Genomic DNA, 26,276 nt, shown 5'->3' with positions numbered 1-26,276 from the left:
AGAACCCTTCACGCTTAGAAAGAGTTGTTAAAATGTGACTGCAGCTGGAAAAATGCACAAAAAAAAGCCATTTTTTTTCAAAGTGAAGTTACTAATCTTACTAAATTAGCCTGGGAGTGCGAGTTTAGCTAAATTCTGGAATAAGACTACAGGCATGATTCATAATCCTACTTCTTTTTAGGACTGCACACTCAGGGTTTGGGATCATGGGTCAGGGAGACATCCAATTCATGTTTACATTTCTTACTCACAGTTAACAAAATAAAAGTAATGGTTGGTGCACATAAATCCATAATCCTCAATGATGTAAAAAGTGAAGTAAACTTTATTAGTATCAAGTAAGGCTTACATTAACACTGCAATGAAGTTACTGTGAAATTCCCCTAGTTGCCACAGTCCGGCTCCTGTTCGGGTCAATGCACCTAACCAGCATGTCTTTCAGAATGTGGGAGGAAACCGGAGCACCTGGAGGAAACCCACGCAGATACAGGGAAAATGTGCAAACTCCACACAGACAGTGACCCAAGCCAGGAATCAAATCTGCACTTTGAAGCAGCAGTGCTAACCACTGTGCTACTGTGCCAACCCAAGGTGTGCGCTTCTTCCATTTCTTTCAATTGTTTTGTTCAAATTAAAACAAATCTCTCCACCACTGCTGGTCAAGGTGCATTACAACTTTAAAATACTTGTTTCCCCCATGAATTTAACACCTTTATCTTCTGTTGTTAAATCTACCCACTGTTTACACGTCGTCTTACCTGAGACCCAGAACTCAGCTGTCATTCAATGGTAGCATTTTTTGACTCTGTGTCAGAATCTGATAAGTTCAAGTCCTATTCCAAGGACCAGAGCACAAAATTTAGACCAGCGGTACCTAACATACATCCCATGGGTTGAATCTGTGAAACAGTTCCATCCAACCCATTATATACCATTCAAAGGATACCTCTTGGAGCCCAGGGGATCTGCACTGTCAATTTTCAACTTCAAAAGAGGCACAGTATTTTTCTTTGCAGATTTAAATTAATCCATTGCTGACTTTAGGCAGCCTGCCAGGAAGGTTTAAAATTGTAAGAAGTGGTCATGACGTTGGCACAAGACCCTGTGCCTGGTAATTAGTATACAATACATCCATTTTACATTTAAAAATGGAGTGAAATGCATACCAATTTCAATTCCTGTGTCTCCAAATAAGTTTGGGGAGGATGCCCCATACCAAGAGCCAGGATGTCAAATCAGACCCATAATATAAGTTGAGTTTGACAGCCCTGATCTAAACTCATGGCTTAGTGCAGTACTGAGGGAGTGCTGCGTTGTTGGAGTTGCCATCTTTTGGCAGCGACATTAAACTGAGGACTGATCACTGAACAAAAACAGAATATTTGATCATTACCATGTTGCTCTTTATTGGACCTTGCTGTGTACTAAATGGCTGTCTATCTCGCAACATTGCAGTAACTTCTCAAAAATACTTAATTGGCGGTAAAGCAATTTGGAAGGTTCTAAGGTTGTGAGAGGAGCTACGTAAATGCAAGTCTTTTCCTTTCAGATATAACTTTTAAGGGTTTGACAGAAAAATATTAGTAATTATAAAATACAGAACTTAGGCCTGTGAAGCAGCAGAGTATGAACTGTAGTTTCCTTCACATTTTATGTATAATTCTTTCCCTTCCCGTGCGATTACTTTGAGCTGTTATTGCTTAATTAACAAGATAAACTGAAGCATGATAAATGCCATTATTTACTCAATGAAAGACCACAATCATTGTTGTTTTGACCCTTGGGGCAAAATGGCAAAACCCTTGGTGATTTATAAGGGGGACTGTGAGTGGCGCTTTCTGTATCAGCAAGCAAGGGAATAATATGCTGGAAGACCCAACATAAATTCAAACACATCACAATAAATAAAGCATGTTCTTTTTTTTCCTCTGCTCAAGTCCCACACTAGAAATCTCTATAAAAATCCAACCCTAGTGAGAATTATGGTCTTACTGTTCCAGAGCATAGTGGTTGTTATTTTTCCTGTCAGACTCACTAGACTAAGAATACCAAAATGAAGACCAGCCTTCCTTTTCATTACCTATGTTAATATAATGTGTGAAATGACAAGCAGTTGTAAGTCTTCATAGATTACATTAGCTTTGGATATGACAATATAGTAATTGGATATAATTTGTTCACTTCTGCCTCCTTATACTACTAATATGGTAAGTGAATCAATTGTTGTACCAGAAATAAATAAGGAGAGGGTGGAATTATACAAGTTTCTTCTCACACAATTATTTGAATGGTCCAGAAATTGTGCTTTGGGAAAGTTGGAAAACCTAGGTAATCAGTACTTAAATTTCACTGAACCAGTACAGGTGGGGTCCAGCCCAAACAATAAGCAGTGATCAAATTCCTCCAGTGCGGGGAAGGCCTAATCCATTTAATGTTATGAATGCTTAACCCACCCAATACTGGTGTGGTCTAATTCACCAAGCATTGGCAAATCTTAACCTAACCTGAGACCGAACAAGATTAATGTCAAGGAAAGTGAATCCAGCCATTATTAGTGAGGACTGACTCAGCCAATCCTGGTGAAGTCTAACTCTTTCAACACTAAAATAACAACAAAATACTGTTGGAAATCTGAAATAAAAACAGAAAATGCTGAAAAGATTCATCAAGTCTGGCAGCATCTGTGGAGAGGGAAAAAGAATTCTCCCATTCCACCTGGGTTTGGTGGAAAGTGGGAGTGGGGAATCTAGCAGAAGCCAAAAAGTCAGAAACCCATCGGCACAGATGGATTAATGGAAGGTTGGTCTTCCCTCTGCCTGTGGCATTCATGCCATTTGCATCTTATGAATGCTCATTAAAACAGCTGTCTGCCAGTATTTCATCAGACTTTCTAATCCTGTGTCACGCCAGTATGAGATTACTTTGGATTAAAACCTAATTGCTAGGGAGTGGCATGCCTCAGTTCACAAAAGACTTTGGAGGTGAGTGTAACAAAGCCTTTCTGCCATAATGATGTGTTACTCCTCATGTGCTGTTCAGCACTCTGCTGGGGCAGACCGATTCCTGCCTCCATATCCATGCTGCACTGGTCTTCATGGACAGCACTGAAGTGTTGGATCCATGGACCTACCTGTGTCACCATCTCAGATCAGTATTGTGCCTAGGATTGGGGAGTATAGAGGCCGCCTCCTCTCTAGTGTCACATACCAGTATCTATCTGGCCTGTACTGCAGGATCATGTGGCCATTGCAAAAACAGTCTGAACTTCAACTGGGGGTGGAGTGTGAGGTGAGGAGTGAGGGTGACAGAGGGTTGGTGGGGAGTGAGGGAGGGAGATGGTTGCCTGACAAAGACAGTGGGTGCAGTGTGAAAAGAGGGCTGTGCAAGGGTAGGGGAAGGACGTGAGCTCATGATGGTAGGCAGAGGGCAAGAGGATGGATGAGGAAGATAAACAATGGAAGACAGAGGAGAGACCAAGGGGAGGGAGACTGACCCTGACAAGGCTGCATGGAAAGCTTACGAACAAGGCACTCAAAGGGAGACCAGATCATTAACCAGAAGAGGATGCAAGAAGACTCCAGATGCGGTAGGTAGAATCCAAGTAGGGCATGGTCGTTTTGTAGGTGATGAGCTCAACGGGGAGAGTGGCTAAATTGAGGAACAACATTCCTGTTGAAGCTTTTAGCCTTTATCCTTTGGGATTCTAACATTCTGCATAGTCTGCTGAAGACAGGCATGCGGGGCAGAGTGCTGAACTCGTATTAAAATATGGTGCCAGTTCCTTCAAACTCACCAGCTGACAGTGGACAGATGAATCAGCTGCTGCGCTGCCAAATGACTCAGAGGAGAGCTCTCCTGTGCATAATTAATGAGGTTCCAAGCACAGAATCTGGCGTGGGATTCCATCATTCTGGATAGTGGGAAAGCTGAAGCTGGAGCTACCCACCACTGCACTCAGTCTCAAAAACGGAGAATTCTGCTCAACATTTTGAGTCGGCATGACTCTTCAAAACTAATGATATCTAACTCAGCTTCCGTCAAGGAGGCCTAAACCATGTAGTGCTGGGAAGGTTTAACACATCAATAGTGTTAGTTAATCGACTGCTGAGCAAATCATGTCCTTACCAAACATCCACAGTGTTCAAAGTGGGAATCCTAGTTAATTTTTCCACTGAATAGTTCAGAGATGCTGAGGTCAACTGTAGTTTTCCGACTGTACCCATGACAGAAATCAGCTAACTAATCACAGCTTATAAACCCTGGATCTTCCTGGCTGGAATAGTTCGATAGCATACTGGGCAGTACACTAATCAATTGAGCTCTCTTGGAAGACTTCAGTAGTGTTTATGTAACTTTGTGCTGTTGACATACAGTAGGCCTAATTCTATAGAGGTCAAATGGGTCATTTAAATCCTCTTTGTTAAATAATAACTTCCTGTAGGTTAGAAATTGACTTGTTCTGAAGCATTTAGACTGTAATTGTGTTTGTCTATAGGGTTTGATTTAATGAAGGGAACAAGTTGCTTTGCATGTAGGGTTTTTCCATTATATGGGTTTAGCTTATTTTGAGAAAGTACTCCAGAGAAAGAACTTGTTTCCAGAGAAATGGATGGTTGTACTGTGAGGTTGGCTTGTTTGGTGTTAACGGTGTTTCTCATTCTCAAAAGTTGTGCTCCTCCCTGCTCCTGACTCACGAGACACTGCTATTTGAACAAATTGTTTTCAACTGATTCCTGCAGGGTACCTTATTGTAATAACACCGTCTCATTAAGTGGCTATTCAGTCTCAGAAATTAAAAAGCTCTCATGAAATGCGGTTCTACACCTCAAAAGGTTAACACGAGGACAACAAACAAAGCTAGTGATAAAGACCTATGCAATCCAATGAATGCTTTAACCTTGGGTGAAATTTTCAGGAAACATTCAACAATTATTCTTTGAAAATTCTATTAATAATCAACTAGGCCAGCAGTCAATTATACCACCTGTATTATTAATGTCTGCTGCACATTTGAGAATCATTCTCTGACTCAAAACCCCTCTCCTGCACAAGTAAAGCATATTTTATTAAATGAAAATAAAATTGAAATTAAAATGGAAGTGAAAATGTTGCAAATTTGAGAGAGAGGGTGTGATTAAATGAATTCTGTCTAAGGATGATACTTTGAGGTTAAGCACCTTCAAATGAATGCAACATGTCAGGAGAAAGAGGACAAAAAAGTTTCAGAGCATCATGGCGGTGAAAGGTTTGGTCATGCACACAGGAATATATATATCACCAAACAAGCTAGGAGAGGATCAGCCATCAGCTATGGTGATGTAGGTTCAGTAACAGCCAGGGAGTTATTGGCGTCAAATTACAAAACGAAAAGGTATTATGTGACGTAGGCCATTCTCAGACACTCCTAATCCAACATCCCTACAACTATGGGCTTGTCACAACACAGTGTGCCCCCTTCCCCTTTCGAACATTGATGACAGGTGACGTAGGTCTTCAATGGAGCACAAAACAGGCATCAGCGAATCATCAACCAATTTTATATCCAGTCTGATTTTCTTTTCCATTGAAGTCAAAAATAAATATCACTCCCCAGGTCTTTGCTACAATTCTTATTTTATCTTTATCTGAAATGCATTTCAATGATTTGTGCGTAATGCACTATAACAGATTCATGTGATCTTTCAGTGTAAGACAATGGGTGGTATTTTATGACCTAGCTCGTCTGAAAAACATAAAATCCCGCCTGAGGCCAATGGACCTTCCCATGCTCCGCCCCTCGGCTGCTCCAATTCCTGTGACGGGCAGGGCGGAAAAAGCTTTAGCTGTTTATGTTAGCTTTATGGGAATGTTGGGGCTTAGATTCACTAAAGCTGGCTCATTGTTTTATGGGACCTCACCTGATGCTGACTTTAGTGATCTTAATTTAGTTTAAATATGCTTTTGGTTACACAAATCTAATGCTTTCAGAGCTGATGATCTCAATGGCACAACTGAATGGGGGGATGGGGGGATCAATTTCGTGGAGGTTATCTAATGTGACTTTGAAGGACCAGCTTCCTTCTGCTCTAGAAACCTCTGTCACTCATCTTTGGACTCCTAATTTACTGGCAGTGCTGTGATTCCTGGCTCAGCCATTGGCCCAGACATGTTAGCACTATATGTCAGCATATAGCATTTTAAGCTTTATTAATAGAGACATGGAGTACAAGAACAAGAGGATTATGCTTAACTTACACGATATACTAGTTAGACCTCACCTGGAATATTGTGTATAGTCCTGAGCATCACACTATATGAAGGATGTGAACTCATTGGACAGAGTGCAAAAGAGGCTTACAAGAATGGTTCCTGGGATGAGAAAGTGCAGTTATAAGGATAGATCGGAGTGGTTGGGATTGTTCTCCTTGGAGACAAGGCTAAGAGGAGATTTGATAGAGATGTTCAAAATCATGAGGGGGCTGGTTAGAGTAGAGAGAAACTGTTCCCCTCATAAAACGATCAAGAATGAGGTGGGCCCTGCAGATTTAATATGACTTGCAAAAGAAGCAAATGTGATGTGCAAAAAACCTGTTCACAAAACGAATGGCTCGGTCTGGAATGCATTGCCTCTAATTGTGGTGGTGGCAGGTTTAATTGAGGCTTTCAAGACGGCATTAGATAATCACTTGAATAGAAACAATGTCAGGGGTATGGGGAAAAGACAGGGGAATGGCACTGAATCATGAAACTTGTTTGGAGAGCCAGTGCAGAAATGATGGGCCAAATGGCTTTCTTCTGTGCTGTAACAGTTCTGTGATTCACTTCCTAATTCTTGTTTTCATCTTTCCAAGTTGACCACATCTCAAATTCAATGCCAGCCTTCCCCTACCAAATCAGTCAAATATGGTCCCAGCAGACCATCAATCCCTGTACCAAAGCAGTTTCTCACTAATAGAAGGCACCATTTTGTTAATGACTGTCACCCGGTTTTGTAACTGTTCCACTTGCAGCAATAACCTCTGGCTTCAATTGCTGACTTATGTTGAGCTGAGCTGGGACAGTGGCTAAAGTGCTTCAATTTGCTTCAACCCTTCTAAGAAAAGACAGTTAAGGAAAAAAGGAAAAAGTCTTTCCTCACTATTGGACAAGGTAAAGGAAATATAATTGAAAATTCCAACATTACAGGAGACACAAATTATGATACCCGTGAGTGTGCGGGGTTGGGTGGAGGGGGAGACAGATGAAGGGAATTTTTATGGATGCAGCAAGTTGTTATGGTCTGGAATGTGCTGCCTGAAATTATGATGGAAATATATTTAACAGTAGCTTTTGAAAAGGATTTGGATATTTACTTGAAAAAGAAAAATTATGCCAGGCTATGGGAAATAAGGACAAGTGAGACTAATTGAATTGCTCTTTCAACAGTCAGCAAACATAATGGGCTGAATGGCCTCCTTCCGTGCTGTAAGATTCTATTATTTTTGTAGAAGGAGTTAGAGTTAAATAAGACTGGGGTTGCTTGGTGTTAATGTCTCTGGCACCTTTCCACGCTGTTACTTCATCTGTTAGCAGCTTTGTGCTGGTTTTGTGAACCTTAAATACCTGTTATATCGATCACATATCTTGTTCTTCATATGTCACAAAGGTCTAACACCTGCCTGCTTCATAGTTCTTGTTACACAAGGACAGCAACTCAATAAACTGATGGCCCCCATCAAAGCTCATCCACTGATAACTGCTTGGCCAGCACTATCAGTCCTTCAGTCAACGTGGGTGGTTAAAAATATTCGAAGACAGATAAGCAAAGATAAACAACATGGATTCCATGAATTGCAGTTTGTCCCACAACTGAGGAGGATACAGAGTCTGGAGGCTGAATATTTTACTGTCTTGTTGGGCTCATTGCATATTCATTGTGCAATGCACTGGAGGAAAGCATAACAGAGCAAGCTTTGGACTTCCCTCCATGTTTCAATTAATAAACAGACCACTCGATATAGGACTAAGTCACATAGACAAACTAAGTTTCTGGCCTATGTTAATGTCACCGATCTTAGTCAATTGGATTTTTCCAATTGGTCCCTGGGTTGGGAGACAAAAAAACAGCCAAGATCCATTCTCCTGATCAATATCATGTAAACAATGTGATTATGGATACTGAAGTTGAGGCTTGTTTAATACCCCATCCTCATCCTTTAGCCCTCATCCCTCATCACTGAATATTCTACTGACACTTTCTGATCAGGCCCACCCGTGAATAATACCTCTTGATGTTCTGAAAGCAGCTGTGGTAACATACCCCATAAAGAATCAGAAGGGGTGCAATCAGGCAAACATGTTGAAGGGTTAAACATGCCTCCCTGTGTGTCTATGTATTTGAATGTATGCTTCTAAGCAGCAGCTGAAACAAATTACCTATGCAGATGGAACTTGGAAAATGCTTAAGATATGGAGAACCTGGGATTAAGTTGCAGTTCATTACACAATCAAGGTCATTGAAAGAAAGAACAATTGAGGGGTCTAGATGCTTCTGGTAACACATTTTATAAAAGATTTATGTGAAATTCTGTTTGCTGTTTTAAGAAGCTGCATTGATATCTTTCAGATGAAACACTGAAACTAGGCTCCATCTGCCCTCTCAGATAGATGTTAAAGGTCCCACAATATTACTAAAGAAAGAGTAGAGGAATTCTCCCCACTGTTTGGACTAATATTTATCCCTTAACCAACATCACAAAGAAGAGATTATCTGGTCACTTATCTCATTGCCTATTGTGTGAGGTTGCTGTGCACAAATTGGCCACGTTCCAGTGCCTCTTTCCCCTTCCTTTCCCCCTATTCTCAGATAGGAAAACATGATGTTTTCACAACTGACGAGCATTTCTGGATTGTTGAAACAATGGCCTTCCAGCTCCTGAACCTTATCCAGCGATTGCTGCTGAAAGGTGCGTCCTGAGGGTGAATACAGCATCAAGCTTTGCTGTGATTCCCTCTATAATAAAATAGTCCACGATAGACTGTCTTGGCTGTAATGAAGAATAGTTGGTTGAGGTACAGAATCGTTGTTAGGTTGAGTTTAATCTTCTCCTTGCTTAATTTCTGCATGATGTGGAGGTGCTGTTGGATAGTGATCAGGAGTAGGAATCCCAGATAATTTTTCCTCTTCACCAGGAGCCAGCTTAACTGAGATAGCTAACTAAGCAGAAACTGAAGATCAGACCTGGGTTTTCATGGAATCATAGAATCTCTATGGTGCAGGAGGAGGCCATTTGGCCCATCAAGTCTGCACTGACCACAATCCCACCCAAACCCTATCCCCACAACCCCTTGCGTTTACCCTAGTTAGTCCTGCTGACACTAAGGTGCAACTTAACTTGCACGTTCTTGGACTGTGGGAGGAAACCAGAGCACCCGGAGGAAACCCATGCAGACACAGGGAGAATATGCAAACTCCACACAGGCAGTGACCCAAGACAGGGATTGAACCCAGGTCCCTGGAACCGAGAGGCAGCAGTGCTAAACACTGTGCCACCATGCTGTCTACAATTTGTTTGGCTCAGTACCACCAGGCAGTGGATTTACTAATAAGCTACTGGGGCAAGCTGTCAGCTACATATTAACTTGACAGATTTCAATTGATTTTCCGTTAATGTGGTTTCTAAAATTCATCTATTTTTTAACAACTCACTTTTAGACTAAGGTAACCGTCTCTATGTTGAGCTTATCTAGAAACATGACAACACCAGTATCTTCTTGTGATAACCTCTGAATCGGGCCCAACACCAAGGAACGTAGATACATGCCAGCATAAAGGGATCATATTTGGGCTTAACCTTGGCTTTGGTCAGGCTGTGAAGGTCAATTTTTCGTCATGGGAATCAGTTCAATGGTTACACTGCTCTGAGGTGTGGCTGTTCCATCCTGAGTTCAAATCTTTCAACACAAAACTATGAAAGGCAAGAGAAAATCAATGTTAGCATCACTTTTCAACTGAGAACCTGGACTTGTTTTCTCATTCCAAGATAGCCTTCACTTAAATTTGTAGATTATCTTTTATTGTATTATATGTCACAGAGGTGTTCTGAAGGTCTGAAGATAGACTCCGACTTTTATCAGTCTGTCCGCCAGCATGCTGTCAGTAAAACATGGTGTCTGATAGAAAGTACAGACTAAAGAGGAATCTCGCAGAGGCTGTGCATCCAGACTTCTCTGCAGAGCCTCTGGCCACAAAATTCATTTGCCCCTTAAAAGAAGTGCAGAGATCAAGATGGTCATTAACCCATGTCAATTGCTTCTGATGCAGGCAGTGTGCAAAGTTTGTGCTATCTGCCAATTTCAATCATTGTAGTGTGCAGCCAGCACTAAATGTACTGTTAAATAACCCTATGACTCAGCAGGGAGTGCAAAATGATGAGCAAAATTGTGGCTAACACAATTTCAAGTTAGCTTGTATGACTGAAAACTAGGCTGAACCTCTTAAAGTTATTTTGGCTGGAGCCAGTACTGGAGGCCTTTCAAAAAATGGTTTTGATGTGGGAAAAGCACAGAATGGCAAAACGTAGTAAAGAGCAGGCTTCAAGATTACCCAATGTTATACTGGAGGCCTTGGTGCAGGAGGTGGACAGGAAAAGATATATCTTCCACCCACAGGAGCCAGGAGAACATCCAGATAAACTTTGTGAAGGCAGTAGGATCAGGTAACTGTGGTATTCAATGCTAAGAGTCACGCCGCTGGATACAGTGCCACAAAAGGTTCAATGCTCATATGAGTGAAGTGGTGCCATATCCCACCAACTGCACTACGAAGCTCAATGCATCACACCCCTACCACTCACTTACCAATAATCTCTATCAGTCATGACGCATACATGACATTCATGGCTTCACTGCATTGTCTGTGCTTACACTGTTGTAAGCTTCACACCCACATCTCACAGATTGCCCACACTACCAACTGTTCAGCCAGTACTGCCACATCACCCATGCACATTGTGTGGAATCATGTGCCCTTCTCCAAGGTCAGTTTGATGGCAAGGAAATAATTGAACAGGTGAGGATGCTGTCTTTCTTGTCTCCACCTTAATTAAGCTGTTCACGGCAGGAAAACTTATGGATGGCCTTCCTGCCACACCGATAAAGGAGGCTCTTAGATGAACAATTAATGCCCACAATAAGGCCTCAGCTCACACCTTCTGGCATTAACTCAATGTTGAGCAGGGGACTCATTATGCAGGGAGCATGATGAACAAACCCTCACATGTTTGTTTGCTGTCTCCCAGGGAAAGCGAGGCCCATCTTCCAAAAGTGCTCAGTGCTTGATTGAGAGACCCACAATTGGGAAAGGGTAGGCCTGTTAAAACCCACCTCAATGCTGCTGTCGACCCCCAAACTTTGTGACACCCTCCCACTGTCACTCATTAGTACAATCAGAGACTCTACTTGACATGATGCCTTGGGTTTGTGTAACATTGGCAGAAACCAACACCTCACCAGCGGCACTGCTGACTAAAGAACAGCTGCTGGCTCTGTCTGGCTGGCAGCTCTTGTCAGGCAGGATTTCTGCCCTGGGGTCCTTGAACCCAGGCCAAAAGGCGCCGGCTTGTTAAATATCTGAGTGGCACAAAATGCATTGGGCCTTCTTGAAAAGGCTCTTCAACCAGTGGCCAAGTCTATCATCACAAGATTCTGCTATTGCAGCACAATCAGTGACAAAGCCCTTTCTTTCTTTAAGGACAAGGAGGTGAATAACAGGAGATAGCAAGTGGGAATCAAAGAATCATAGAATCTCTACAGTGCAGAACAGGCTATTTGGCTCATTGAGTCTGCACCAACTCTCTGACAGAGTATCTTACCCAGGCCCTCCCTCCCGTCCTATTCCTGTAACCCCATATATTTCACATGGCTAATCCCCCTAACCTACACATCTTGGGACATTAAGATGCAATTTAGCATGGTCAGTCTACCTAACGTGCACATCTTTGGGTTTTGGGAGGAACTCCATGCCGATGCGATGTGCAAATTCCACACAGACAGTGACCCAAGGCTGGAATTGAACCTGGGTCCCTGAAGCTGTGAGGCAGCAGTGCTAACCACTGTGCCACTATGGACTCAACAGTTCAAGAAGGCAGTTTACCACCACCTCCTCAAGTGCAGTATATGCTGGCCTAGTCAGCGACATCCACATCCCACGAATGAATTTTTTAAAAAAGCACCTCACCAGCAGAAGGCAGGCATGACTACATATCCTTAACCCCATGGAGATGATGGTACATGCCATCATTGGAGCAGTCACAAATTAGCTGATGGTGAAACCGTGATATCCAATGTTCCTCATGGCAGGGAATCCAAAACCAGGGGTCACAGTCTAAGGATGTGGGATTAATCATTTACGATTTAGTTAAGGAGAAATTTCTTCACCCACAGAGTGATAAGCCTGTGGTAAGCCTGTACCACAGAAAGTAGCTGAGGTCAAAACATGCTGGATGTGTTCTTACCGGCTGTTCATGCCACACTCCTGCTGCAGCAAAGTTGGAGAGTTTGGTGCTCAGCCAAATCTCCATTCACTGCAGTCAGATGGGAAAACCTTGCTGGTGTGAATGGCTGTAACATTCTGGCCTGTTTGTTTTCAGAAAGGAGTTAGGTAGAGCTCTTGGGGCTAAAGGGATCAAAGAATATAAGGGGAAAGCTGGAGCAGGTTACTGAGTTGGATGATCACCATGATATAATGAATGGTGGTGCAGGCTCAGAGGGCAAATGGCCTACGCCTACTTCTATTTCTATGTTTCTAACATTATAATTAATCTTCCCTCTCACTTCCCCTTCATCCTACGGTATCTTCTGATTTACTAGCTGCAGATGGTGTAAGCTTGCACCTCTTGCTTTTCTCCTTCCTTTCAGATACCCAGGAACTGCAATGTGGCCAGGCAATGGTGGAAGAGGAAGCAGTGGAAGTGATAAAGATTATCATTCATCCTCACACTCACAGCCATCAGCCCAGACCTTGACACTGCAATTACGTCAGAGGATAGCTAGAGACACTGGCATGAATGGCATGCAGTGAGGGCTGGGGGAAAGGATAACACAGTAAGCCAAGTAGCCATAAAACCTGTTTCACTCACTGTTCAATGAAATCATGGCTGATCTGTGATTTAATTCTGTTTACCTGGCTTTGCCCATTTTCCTCAATATTTCTGAATAACAAAAATCTATTAATTTCAGATTTAAAATTTACAATTGATCTAACATCAATTGCCACAGAAAAGAGTTCCAAATGTCTACACCTTTCCTAATTTCATTCCTGGAAGTTCTGGCTCCAATCTTTAGACTCTGCCCCAAGTTAGTCTCCTCAACTAGTGGAAATAGTTTATGGCTATCTGTCCCAACTGTTCCCTTGTGCAGGTCAGAAAATAAATATAAATGAGGGAATCTCAGTTAAGTCAATTTAGCTCATTCAAACAGAGAAAAGACCCACATCATAGCATTTAACTTACTCACATGAATCAAGTGGGTGTGCTGCTGCAACTCCATCCAAAGATCTTTTCAGGGGCAGGCTTCAGATTTCATGTCTTTGCATTTGCTGGCCTGCAATCTTCCATCCAGCAAATCCCCACAATGGGAATAAGATCTCAGATTGATGAGTGTTATGTGCAAAATCCTTCACCCACTCTTTGTGTGAAGAAGAACTTGCTGACATCAGTCTTAAATTCTCTTACCCCTTTTGTCCTTTAGTCAGAGTTTAATCTGAAGTAGTTTGCGGATTAGTCTTTGGGATAGCTTGTACTTTCTTATATCTCTAATATATAAGTGGCCTTAAGGGAGGTCTGATCTATACACAGAAATAAAAAAAACACATGGATTCTGCTGTAGGATTCTAATTCTTATCTTAAAATAATAGTCTGCATTATCACTTTTTATCATTACTTAAAATGATGGGCAAATAAATTTTTATATCACAATGTATCAGTTTCCTGACACACTGACATTGCTAATGGAACTGTTTCCTGTTTTACATTAAAGCCCTGTCTTGTTGCCACCAGAAGAGGAGGAAAAGGGGAGAGAAGGCAACCTCTGTTGTCAATTGTAACACTGCTTTGGTGACATTAGGCCAACTTGTTTGTGTTCACCTGAGGACTAAAGGGGATTGTGTCTGTCTACTGATAATACCCTGATGATCTTGTTTATGAATGGTAATATGACATTTTCTAAAATGTAAACTACACACAAAAGACTGATTCTGATCAGGCTGGATCTTCATACATACTCATATCTTGTGCAGTTGTTAATTAATGAAGTTAGTTATTTAGGTTCTCAACAAAATTATGCAGGATAATGCAAATTTCAAAACTTATGCCATGCTCCCATTAGCTATTCTTTGCAGCTGTCCAATTTCAGACATAAAAAATGGTGACAATCCTCTTGCCAAAACTCAGCGATGGTGTTGGAGAATCATTGAAGTTTACACATAAAGAGGACCATTTGGCCAATGGCATCAATGCCACCACTTTGTCACAGCAATCCAAAACCAATCCCACTCATTCACCCTATTCCATAGCTTTGTTCCTTCCCTGCTTCAGATATTTTTTCTAGTTGTCCTCGTGGAGATACAATGGTCACTGCCTCAACCACTCCCTGCAGTAAATCATTCTATGCTCCAACAATCCTCAAAGTAATTTTGGCTAAGTTTTCCTCAATCTCTTAGGGACAATCTTGTTTTGATGCCCTGTGAAATTGATTCCCCAACCAAAGAAAATTGTCTTTCCCTGTCACTCATTCAAAACCATTGCATAATTATAAAACTTAATTAAATCTGTTTTTAGCCTTCTCTGGTCCAGTAAAAGGAGTCCCCTATATCAAGTTTTCCATCCTGTTAAATCTATGATGTACGCTCTTTATAGCTACACATTGAATTCAAACATTAAAAGCTAGTCATGACTGAAGCAAAACTTTGTGCAAATGTATTATTTATTTTTGCTCTTTTACTCTGTGCGTGTTTTAAAACTCAAAATGCCATTATTCTTCTTTACAGATTTATGTACCTGCACTCTTACTGTTAGATAATTATGCATTTTGAATCTAAATCTACCTGTTCACCCAGACCTTTTCACATCTTTTCATTGAGCATTCACTCATTTTCCTTCTTTATTCTCAAATCTATTACCACGCGTTCATCTACCTTCCCAAGGGCAATTACGTACAGCAACAAGTGCTGGTCTTGCCAGCAAAGCCCACACCACATGAACAAATAAAAAAAGTCCACTTTAACTTGAATCTGTCCCCTCTCTACCAACTTCACCAATCTGCCTTTCTCCTCTTGAAATCTTTTACAGCTCTGCTCACTGTTTTTAAACCCCTATTTTTATGTCATTAACATTTTTGTGCTCCATCTATCCAAATCTCAATCATCCATGTGTACCAAAGGTAGAAGTGGGTGCAACACTGACTCCTGGGAGTGCAGCAATTATCTCAGGGGGTGCACCATTTCTAAAATTTTTGCACTCCAAATAACATCTCTTTGTTATCATTAGGAATACAAATTGGCGTTTTCTTTTGTCTTGCAAGTGATAGCTTCAATTTTATTGAATGACCCTTAATCAAGTTCAGGAAAATGTAAGACAGGATATTTACTTCAAACTAACATGGACTGAATCCATTAGCTGCAGAACTGACACTGTTTTGCAGCTTCACCTGAACTTATTGAGGGAGAGAGGCAACCTCATCTAAATAGCTTTTGAGTAATGTGAGTGAAATATTATGTTGCAATAAAAGCCACTTAATGGTTTTTAAATAGGCGATTACTAGTGAAACACATTTATGTCGGAGAAGAATAGACAGAGAATGGATAGAGCCTGAAGCTATGCATCCAGTAGATTGAATTGTCTGTCTTGGTAGAATGGGTCTAAATTAATCCTCGGAGCTTCCTGTGCCTGAAGGCAGCAAGTCTCCCTTCCCCCTGCAATATTTCAGACCTAATGTTAAGGCCTTTCTGCAGTCGTAGTGCCATTGGTAGCAGGTGCATGTAGGGCTCCACCACCATTAGTAACAAATTCCGTTAGAAAAGAACTGAATCAGCGTCCTTCTAACAGTGTCCAGGATCAAAGCTTTTGCTGATCCTGAGAATCCATAGACAGAATTGTGTTCAAAGAACAAATACTAAGAAATAACATATATTCAGGATTGTTAGAATGATAACTGCTACTCTACACAGTCCAGAATGATGAATACAGAAAATAATGGATACTGAGAACTAAGTAGCACAGACACACAAGAACTACACATTACTTCACTTATGTTATGACGATAATTGTAGAAGTAGACCTGCCATTGTGATGGCTCTTTATAAACAGGGCAATTTGGATGCCTTCACGTACAGGTAACACTATGCTGTAAGATGGTTTGGTTCCTTATCTTCCCAGTCAAAGTGCAGCCATGATAAAAGTTCACCATTGCTGCAAGTGTTGGCTTGTCATTTAAAACATGTCACAGGTGGGCTGAGCTTGCAATTAAATATTATTTTTGCAGAAGAATTAATACAACATTATCCAAGTGATATAGCTGCACTGATCTTCTTTCAGCGGCGAATGATCAACGTTTGAAAGTCACATGACCTTCAGCCATGTTACATCATTTTCATTGGACAGTCTCGCAATGGCTATTCTTTGAAGACAATCCTGGCATTGTGCGGCAAAGCAGACACAAAACCATTCATTCAATTCTGTCTCATTGGCCATTGTTTTCTTAAAAAGGGAAATGCTTCCATAACAACAAATGCCAAACAATATAATTACATTATCAACAGAAGTGAGAATCAGCCTTAAAACATGCATTGGATCAGGATCCTGAAGTTGACTCAGTCACAATTAAATGTGGACTGGGCAAGCATCTTTGGAATCATCGTCTGTGAAATTATACAAGGGTTGGATCAGGATCCTGGAGGCTCTTCGATCAGGTTATAACAAAGACTAGATTTAAATCCTGGTGACTCTGCAATAAGGTTAATAGGATATTGGAATATGAAATTACTTTAGTCAGATTAAAACAAGGCATAAATTCGAATCCAAGAACTGTTTCACACATGCTGACACTTGATTTATATTCTATGGAGGCTCAGTATGTTGCATGTCTTCCAAGTCCCATAACAGTACTGCAAATCTACAATGCATTATGAATCTTGCATCTAGCATGCACATCCTCTAAGTGTCACACTTGCTTCCTGTAATATTTCCACTGTTGCACTTTATTGCTAAGAGCTTTACAGCTACAAAATAACATATATTTCAATTCACCATGAGCAATGCCACAGGGAACTGCAAATATGACTCTGTCACACTTTTGTCATATGTAATGTTTTGTGCCACACTGTAAAAATGAAGCCAGTTATTTCCAGTTGTCTTCCTTTGACTGCTGATTGACCCCCTGGATATGCCTACAAGCAATTAGCCTCTAACTGGCCTCAGAATAGCTCTACATTGGGGATATGCTAGTTAAAATGAACTGTTGTCTCTCATCAGCTAACAAATATATTGTCCAGTATATGGCATGACTCCCACCATTATAAAGCAGAATATCCAACAATTCACTGGAAGGAGTGCTTTAGTGAGTATATTATTACCTGATACCTGGTCATGCAGTATACTAACACTATACTGGAAACACACTTGACAGAAGTGTTCTGTCACTCCCAAAACAGTCACATCTTATTTTTTATGAAGCTTGTATGAAACAGTTTTTCCTTCTGGTTATCATAAGCACAAATACCAGAACAAGAAAATGTCCAGTAGTACATACTACCAGTTACAGATTTTACCTTCAAACATAGCTAAACCATTAGCTAAGCGATTGCACCAATATTACAATAACTTAGCTATTATCTGAATTTTCAGATCTGCACAAACACGCAAGAGAAAGTTGTGAAATGCATTTGAAAAAACATTGACTTATTAAAAACAACCATAAACATCCAATAAAAAACAGAATAAAAAGGTACCCTGTGCAATTCTTTAGAATTGATGATACATAAGATCTTACACCATATCCTTCATTTTTTGAGAGATGGATGTGACTTCCTGTTTTTGAGCAACTTTCTCCCCATTTCCTTAATCTGTTTGTCTAATGCACCATTTGTGGCTGTAAGGGTAGGCCCTCGACTTGCTCTTAGACCTCAAAGAAGCACAAGATCGTAATTAACATTTTCTCACGTGACAACAGTCCAATAGGATCCATTAGGTGCAACAATAGAATTTGACACTGGCGATGTTACATCATGAGAGCTGCTTTGAAATTATCTGAAAGCATTGCCTCTTTGTTTTATCTTGTTATTCTCCTCTGGCCCAGACATAGGGTTGCTGTGGAAAACTAGGGCTGTGGCTCCGTCAGAAGCATAGAGTTTATATCATATATACTGAAGGCTTGCACTAGTAGGAATATTGTAGGGATATTGCCAGTGACAAATTGTCAGGGTAAAAATGTCATTAGTCTGAATCATGTAGCACCCCTGAGCCCAATCAATCACGAACAATAATAAATCAACAATTACATGACTGACCTCCCATCCGAAGTTTGGGTCCTTTAGTGTCACCCTCTGAATCCCTGCATAGGGACCGAATTTCTCTCCTACTTCATTCTTCTTCTTGGCCCAAATCCCTAATCCTGCTCCAGGGACTGAAGACTCTCTCAGCTCGAAGTCAGGTGGGATTGGAATGTCATCAGGAATGTAGACAGGGGCTTCATAAGGGGACCCTTCCTTTGGAGTGAATTCGTTGCTGGGGGGAAGTGGGGATGGTGGGCCCACAGGAATTGGAGACATGATGCTGTCTTCTGTTTCTTCTTCTCCGCTCTCCCCAGCTGGTGGTTCAGGATCTGTTTCATACATGTTATCTACCACCTCACTGTCACCTGAACATTGGGGGGAAAAAGAGAGAATAAAATGAGGAGACTTACTGTACAGCTTGAAATGTTTTTGTGCCTTTTACAACAACATTTTAATGTTCAAACTGCACCAGACTCTCTACATTCTCAATGTCTGTAACCTTCTTCAACTCTACACTCTTCATTTCTTCAACTCTGGTCTCTTGTCCAACTCCACCTTCCTTTAATCCAGAGATTGTGCCTTCAGATATCTAGGCCCTAGCTCTGGGATTCATTCCCAAACTCAATGCCTCTCTACCTCTTACTCCTCCTTTAAGACTTTCTGCTAATCGTTGCTTGTTTGTCTTGTTACAATTCTGTCAAGTAACTTGGGATATTTTACCAAGTTAAAGGTGGATATAAATTCAAATTGTCATTGTTGAGGCATCAGTATTTTATTCCCAATTATCTCCTCTTCTAAAGAGTTGTTCCGAATTATGTTTTCTGAGACTGGCATTTGTGCACTTTTACACTACTATGCTTGTTCACACTGGCAGTAAATTAGAGATCTGTGAGAAAATTGGGAAACTGGATCTCATCAAATAAACACCATCTGGATAACTATTTCTGCTTTAATAGAATTTAAACTAATTACAGTGGTCCTGCACGACTATAGCTAAGTACGACTCTCTAGCCGTGACTATTCTTCTCCACTTCATTTACAGTCAGAAGGGGATTGTCTTGAGTGATCAACATTGAGTCAAATCTTGCCATCACGTTTCTGACTCTCTTCACACAGATACGCATTTCCAACTTTTCTTTCCTGTAAAAATTCACCTGACGCTGTTTTCCCTAATACTATGCCTTATCACCCTGACTGAGTGTTCTTCACTCCCAGTAAACTAACCACTAAATTGTTGCCTTGGACTGGCCTTCAACATTGCTCTTTATTGTATCTCCCTTTAGTTCTACTGTCATAACTCTCCCCGATTTCCTCTCGCCCTGAAGCACAATTTTAACTGCTGGATGTTCTCCTTCCAACAAGACCGATAATTTATAAAAATTTTCTCCTCCCCTTTCCCAGACACTGAGGCCAATTGAAGCATCACATACCCCATCTGAATGAGACTAGCAACAAGCTCCAGGCATTGAACTGAGGCACTTACTACTCTCTAAAGATCGGTATAATGCTCGGTGGTATAATCACCCAATGAGTTATAAAGGGAGCAAAGGTGTCAACCTTTCAGGAAATACAGTCAGGAATTTCAGTTTTCTGAATTGAAGCAGAAGCAATTCCAGATAGGTCAAAAAGTTGTATGACGCACTGTTTGCTTTGTTGGAAAGTGTCTCATTTACTAAGGACGTGGAGATGTATTGGCCCTGGTGTACCACTGCATATTTGAAGATCCTCAATTTAAACTTAAACCACAGAAACATTTTTTTTGAAATAATAGACCACTGGAAATGAAGCTGACAGAGCCAGCCAGTGTCATGTAATTTGTATGTCCTAAAATATAAACACAAACTGCAATCATTCACTAACTAGGCAGCAATTATGTGTAGTTGCAATCATTGTTCCATCAGTCTGTGCCTGCACTGTGCCAAGAATGTGCTATCTGCAGCACTGCAATATACCTCACTCTATCTGCTTTTCAGGCCATGGTATGCCTAGGTCTGCTTGCACAGCCTATCCTTGTCCACAGACGATGCTTGTGTTGTCCAGTGTACTTATTTAACTTCTCCTCCCATCATTTTGGGTAGTCATTTCTTTCATCCCTTTGAGGAGTCACATTTTCAACTATTTTGCAATGACTTTTTAACATTTAAGAAAGTTTTTCATCCCTGCAATGTCAATGGCTGTCTCCTCACCTCCTTTCCTCCCAGCCTTAGTTTAGCTCCTTTTGGGAATCTTTATTTTCTCTACTGCAAGTCAGCAGGCCCCAAGTGCTGTCATGACTTGTCTCTACCCTTAAGGTGACCTTCTCTGTACCATGCCCCACTCCTCCAGAATCTACAGTGTAATTCTATTGGCCCATTTCTTCCCTATACTGTAAATGCCAGCCTTTCTGGTTTGGGTTTTCCAATCTCCCTCCAGATCTCTCTTGGCTCTTCCCCCAGAATCCACATTTTAACACTTGACTGCTGACTTTCATCCATTACCTAAATCCTCCAGTCATAATCTTGCTTTCTTCACCCATTACGATTCCCACCTACTCCTTTCACCCCTCCCTACAACAGCCCCCACCCGCTCCCCTTTGCCTCTACATACAATTTATTTTTGGGTGGCATTCAGGTATGTGATGTGCTTCACGGTGAACCCATTGCTGTTCCCCAACTTATGCACCACTTTTGTTCTAAATCATAACTTGAAGTAATTCCAAATATTCCAATTGCTTTTGAATTTAATTTTGAACAACTGATTTTTGGAATCAACTCAGCTCTCTGAGGACAGGAGTACATTTTCCTGAATACCAGAAAACAATATGCCATTCAAAGCTTCTCTGTGTGGGGGTGTGAGTTGAAGCACAATCCCTTAGTCAATTATGAAGTTCATTTGTTCAATATTAAAAACATATTTTAAATAAAATTACTGTGGGTGGGATGCTCACATCAAACTCTGATAATATCACTCAAACACATTCTGTCTCCCTCTAGAACTTCAAATACTTCTATATGAAACAAAATACCTGACAACAAGAAAAAATTACAACAGATAGGGATCAGTGAGTCAAAGGTGGGCCGGTGATTCAGAGTGCGCTAAAGCAGCAAGGGACTGATGAGTTAAGTGGTCTCGAACAGAGAGAAGAGCATGGCAGAGAGACATTGACAGGTCAGTCAAGAGCTAATGAGGTAAAACAAGGGCCAGAAGGCATTCCATGAGAGAGATGGATTACCTATCGTAGCATAAAAGTCAGAATCGTGAATATTTGATTGGGTAGGACCAACAAGTGAAAAACACATTGCAGGGTGAATGGCTAATATGTCAGCTGGATCTGCCCTATCACATAACTAAAAGAATACCAAGATTAACAAAGATTGTGCTGGGATGGAAGGAAGTGTAATGCATCTTGATTTCTACATAATGAGGATGCAGGAGCAGGGAGAGTGTATCAGACAGTTTGTCTAAATAATTGAGAGAGCATGAAAGGAGAATAGCAAAAATGGATGAAGTGTTGTGGAATTGACATTGGAGGGGCAGTGAAAAAGAGAACATGAAATTCAAGATAGTCATTGTATCACTGAAACATAGGTGAAGGAAGAGAAGCGTTCAAAAGGATCTAACAACCGCTTTAAGACATTGAACCAGGCTTGTAAGATTTAACAGTAAAGTATGCATGTCTATTTCAAGTGAACTGCAAAAGGGGATTTCTACATCAACTCTTTCAAATGTGTGGCAGAATGGATATGAATGATCTTTTATGCTGTAAGACTCTATGAACTGCCCTAATAAGTATAAAGGAGAGGGTGTCTAGGTCCTGGAGATATCAGAGAGTGTGTAGTATATAACAACACTAAGATTCTTGAGTAAGCCAGTAAAGTGAAGTGCTTTACCATGGATATCCCTTTAACACCAAATACTGATTGTCAGCTTTAAAGAATGTTGATTTCCTTTCCCTAAAGCAGTGCTATTGATATCTTTCTAATTTGAAAACTCTTTCTGATAAGATATCAATCCCCCTCTTTTTGCACATGGATTGGTCTCAAAACAAATTTTTTGGGGTTCTGGGCCCAACATCCTACATGAGCTTCTTTCCTCAACAGGCCATTATGGTCAGACTCTAGACTACTAAGGCAGTCCATGTGTTCTTCGGCTTCTGGCATGGTGCAAACTAATTGTCTAACTTTATTATATAGAAGTAACCTCAGATCAGATCCCATCCTACCAGACATGGCTCTTAATGCGGTCACATGGGTTGTTCAACTCACTTTACAACAGGCTGACAGGCAGAGTAAGTATATGTCAATTTAAAACTTCCCAACTGAGTGCTCAGATCTCTCCATTGCCTCACCCATCCCTATCTCTAACTTTCTCTAGCCCTACAAGCCACATTCCAGCCTGTTATGCATTCCTCACATGTTTCATTCTGCCATTGGCAGAAGTGTATTCAACCAACTTGGTCCTAAACTCTGGAATGGCCTCCCAAAACCTCTCCATCTCTTCCTTCTCATTTAGATAACTCCTTTATGCACTTATCCTAAATCCCCTTCTTTAGCTTGATGTCAATTTTTGTCTGACTATGCCCTTGTGAGGTGCCTTGGAATGCTTGGCTATGCTGCTAATAGAAATAGAAATTGTTTTTGTAGTGCCAGAAAGCGAGCAAACACAATATTAATTATGCAAAGGGGGAAGATTTGGAGGTCATTCATATCTCATTCTCAGAGACCTAGCCAATGTGACAAAAAAGTCTCGACAGAGATATTGGTGTTCTGGCCTTAGGGAGTGGCAAAACTAAATTAGAAAATAAGAAATTTACTCCAATATCACTCACATTCCACTGACTCTAGTTATGTGAGAGAATGCTGATCTCTCTGTATCACATTCATAGATCTTCATGGTCAAATTTCAAACCATCACAGAGTGAAATAATCCCACTGGCGTCATGCTATAGGACACAGTTGTAAAAATAGCATCAAATTTAAGTGGATAGAGGCAAATGCAGCCAAGCAGGACGGGGTGTGTGCTGAGTGATTTTGTTCAACTCTTCACTGCTTGATAACTTCTGCGTTTAGGTTTTGCATTATTATTGAATCGTGATGGATTAGGAACTATCATGAACACTTTGCGACTGCATAAAGAAAACCATAGTCATTTGGAACATAATCTTCAGCTTCTTCCTCAGACAAACATTGGATTTGAGTGACACTTGACCTAAGCATAAAATATACCTTTGCTGATGGTTCATGGAGTAACTGCACTACTCAGGCTGTTGCTGAACTACACAAAACAGAAAGACTCCAGGTTTGATCTTTCCATTCGTACTGAGTAAGTTGATGCTATTTACTCCAGCAACAGTGTGGTCCATGAAACTCTACCCCATCAATAGCGTGCACCAGTGAACTTCCACCCCAGCAACAGTTGGCACCCATGAAACTCTACCCTAGCAACAGTGTGTGCCCATGAAACTCTAACACCACAAAAGTAGGCACCTGTGAAACTCTACCTCAGCAACAGTATGCACCTGTGAAATATAAATATGAAGAGTCTTGACAAAATGATTTGTTCATTAGAACAATGCAGATATAATAGAAGTGTTGTCTTATGTTATTCAAAAAGAACTAGGAACTATATTGTTATCCAGAAAGTCACATCACTCAGAATATTTTCTATTCTATTTTCCAGTCTATTTTCCAAAGCAGCAATGCATCATTCCACCTCCCACATGGATAGCTGTAGTGATGTCAGCTTTAGTATTTATTTCCAAAGGTGAGATTATTTTGAATTTCTCAGAACCACAAGGCATAATGTGGTGGCAGCAGGTGTTTGTGAGTATTACATGAGCATTGTAAACAAAATAAGTGCTGAATTAGATTGAAAAAAAACAACCCAAGTTCATGCCAGAGAGAAAGAAAAATTTGAGGGCAGCATTCTATCTTTTTAATGCGTGATATCGCAGCAGGTGGGGAAAGTGGTGTTGAAGTCTCCAGGCCCAATGACAGCCTTCTCTGATGTTTTATTAGGATCTTTGAAAAAGAAATCCAAGGCACAAGTCCTGCAATGTCACACTTGCGGGGCGACTCTGATTGAGCCTGCCCTGCCAGCAACCTAGATTATTAAAGATCGGGGCACCTTTTTTAAAGGTCGCCCCAATACAAAAAAGTAAAAATGGGACACCTCTCCTGAACATTCTCCCTGAACAGTCCCCCGACACTCACCTCAAAGCAGTACACCCCCTTGCCCCCTCCCCGCCTCACGAAACACACTCTCCAGCGCTGGTCCCTGCACTGCCCTGCTGTCATGGATTTCAAGATGTGCAAGAACAGAGCCATTCAGCTGGCCAGGGAATATATCAACCATTGCTGTGTTGATGGTGAAGTTGGTGGCAATAAACCAAGTGAGGATCCAGCACTGCAAAGTCCACCAACAACAATGCTGCGAGTCATGTCTCCTATTTCTCAGGCACTAATTAATTTTTCTGGCAGTGCCCTTGGTCCAAGAGGGGAATCCTATAGCATTCACATCCAAAGCTCTAAAATCAGCTGAGACCAGATATGCCACATTGAAAGAGAGTTCAATGATGTTCATTTCATGTCCTTGTGAAGGTCAGCCAGCATGCTGCTGATCTAGCACCGAGAGTCTCCAAGACCTTCATATATTTTCAGGAGGTGTTCTCTCTGCATCATTTTGTGCACGGTGATTCTGCATCAGGCCAAAGAGCATCATTGTCCAATGAGATGTTATCTCTGATTGATCATTAGTGCCTTGTTGTTGGTTGTGTTTGCTACAACTTGTCAGGCTATCTTTTGATTACATACTGAGGCAGCATTTAAAATTCTTCCTTGTTGGTCTCAACTCCATTTTGACTCAATTTCAGTGGTGTTATGTTCACTAGATGTAAAGATTCATCCCTTAGATCTTTTATCTTGTATCTCTCATAAAGTGACAAATGAGGTAGGGTATCTGCTTTCGGGTATTTGTCACCTTGGCTTGTATTTCAGAGTGAAATCATAAGTTTGAAACCTTAAGAGTAACCCCTGCAGTATTGCTGTGCTCTACAGAGTTTTCTTATAGTTTGGTGGCTACATCATTGCATGTCAGAAGTATAGAAATACACAAAGAAAGATGATATCATAGTTACTCTTACAACTCTTACAACACCAGGACCAACATGTACATCGTTGCCAGTACAACATACCAACTAATCACTGAGAGCAAAGAAAACCAAATTCATGAAATGGCGGCACAACATCCTACCAACTAAGTGATACTGTAAATAGTTTTCATGAGAAAACAAGCTATAAAAGACTGTTAAGGTATTTGGTTTAATTATAAAAGTCAATTGTTAATCTTCTTTAATTTAGACATAATAAAAAAGATTGGAATAGTTGCACTGATACAGAGAAGTATTTTTCTAAAAGAGAGAAATATGTTATTATATTATTTGAAAAGAGGTAGGAGATATATTGTTATGCACATAAAAACTACAGTGCTGAAGGAGGCCATTTGGCCCATCCAGCCTGCACCAACAACAATCTCCCAAGATCCCATCCACATAACCCTACATATTTACAGCCCTAATCCCCCTGACACTAAGGGGCAATTTGTTATGGCCAATCAACCTAACCACTTGCGTACATGCAAACCCAAAACGACATGTCTCTTACTATTGCACTACAGTCAGTACTCCAAAGAAACAAAGTATCATTTCACTGTCCACATGGCGAGCATCAAGAATAACAGTTGATGTTAACTCCAGTATTTGTGTCTAAAAGTGTCATTATTTCAAACTTCTGGG

General features: G+C 40.9%; 1 protein-coding gene across 2 annotated transcripts in view; it reads right to left on the bottom strand.

Annotated features, from left to right (window-relative positions):
• Nucleotides 1-26,276, bottom strand: part of prdm16 (PR domain containing 16) — a 734,637-nt gene that overhangs the window by 461,606 nt on the left and 246,755 nt on the right. For both annotated transcript variants that reach the window (XM_080215484.1, XM_080215485.1), the window contains exon 2: nt 18,521-18,870. In XM_080215484.1, coding sequence (XP_080071610.1) covers nt 18,521-18,870 — 350 coding nt within the window. The remainder of the gene's footprint in view (nt 1-18,520; nt 18,871-26,276) is intronic.

This window comes from Carcharhinus amblyrhynchos, chromosome 30, assembly GCF_965287045.1.
Source record: "Carcharhinus amblyrhynchos chromosome 30, sCarAmb.v2.hapA, whole genome shotgun sequence".
Lineage (NCBI taxonomy): Eukaryota > Metazoa > Chordata > Chondrichthyes > Carcharhiniformes > Carcharhinidae > Carcharhinus > Carcharhinus amblyrhynchos.
This window is presented reverse-complemented; position numbering and strand designations above follow the sequence as displayed.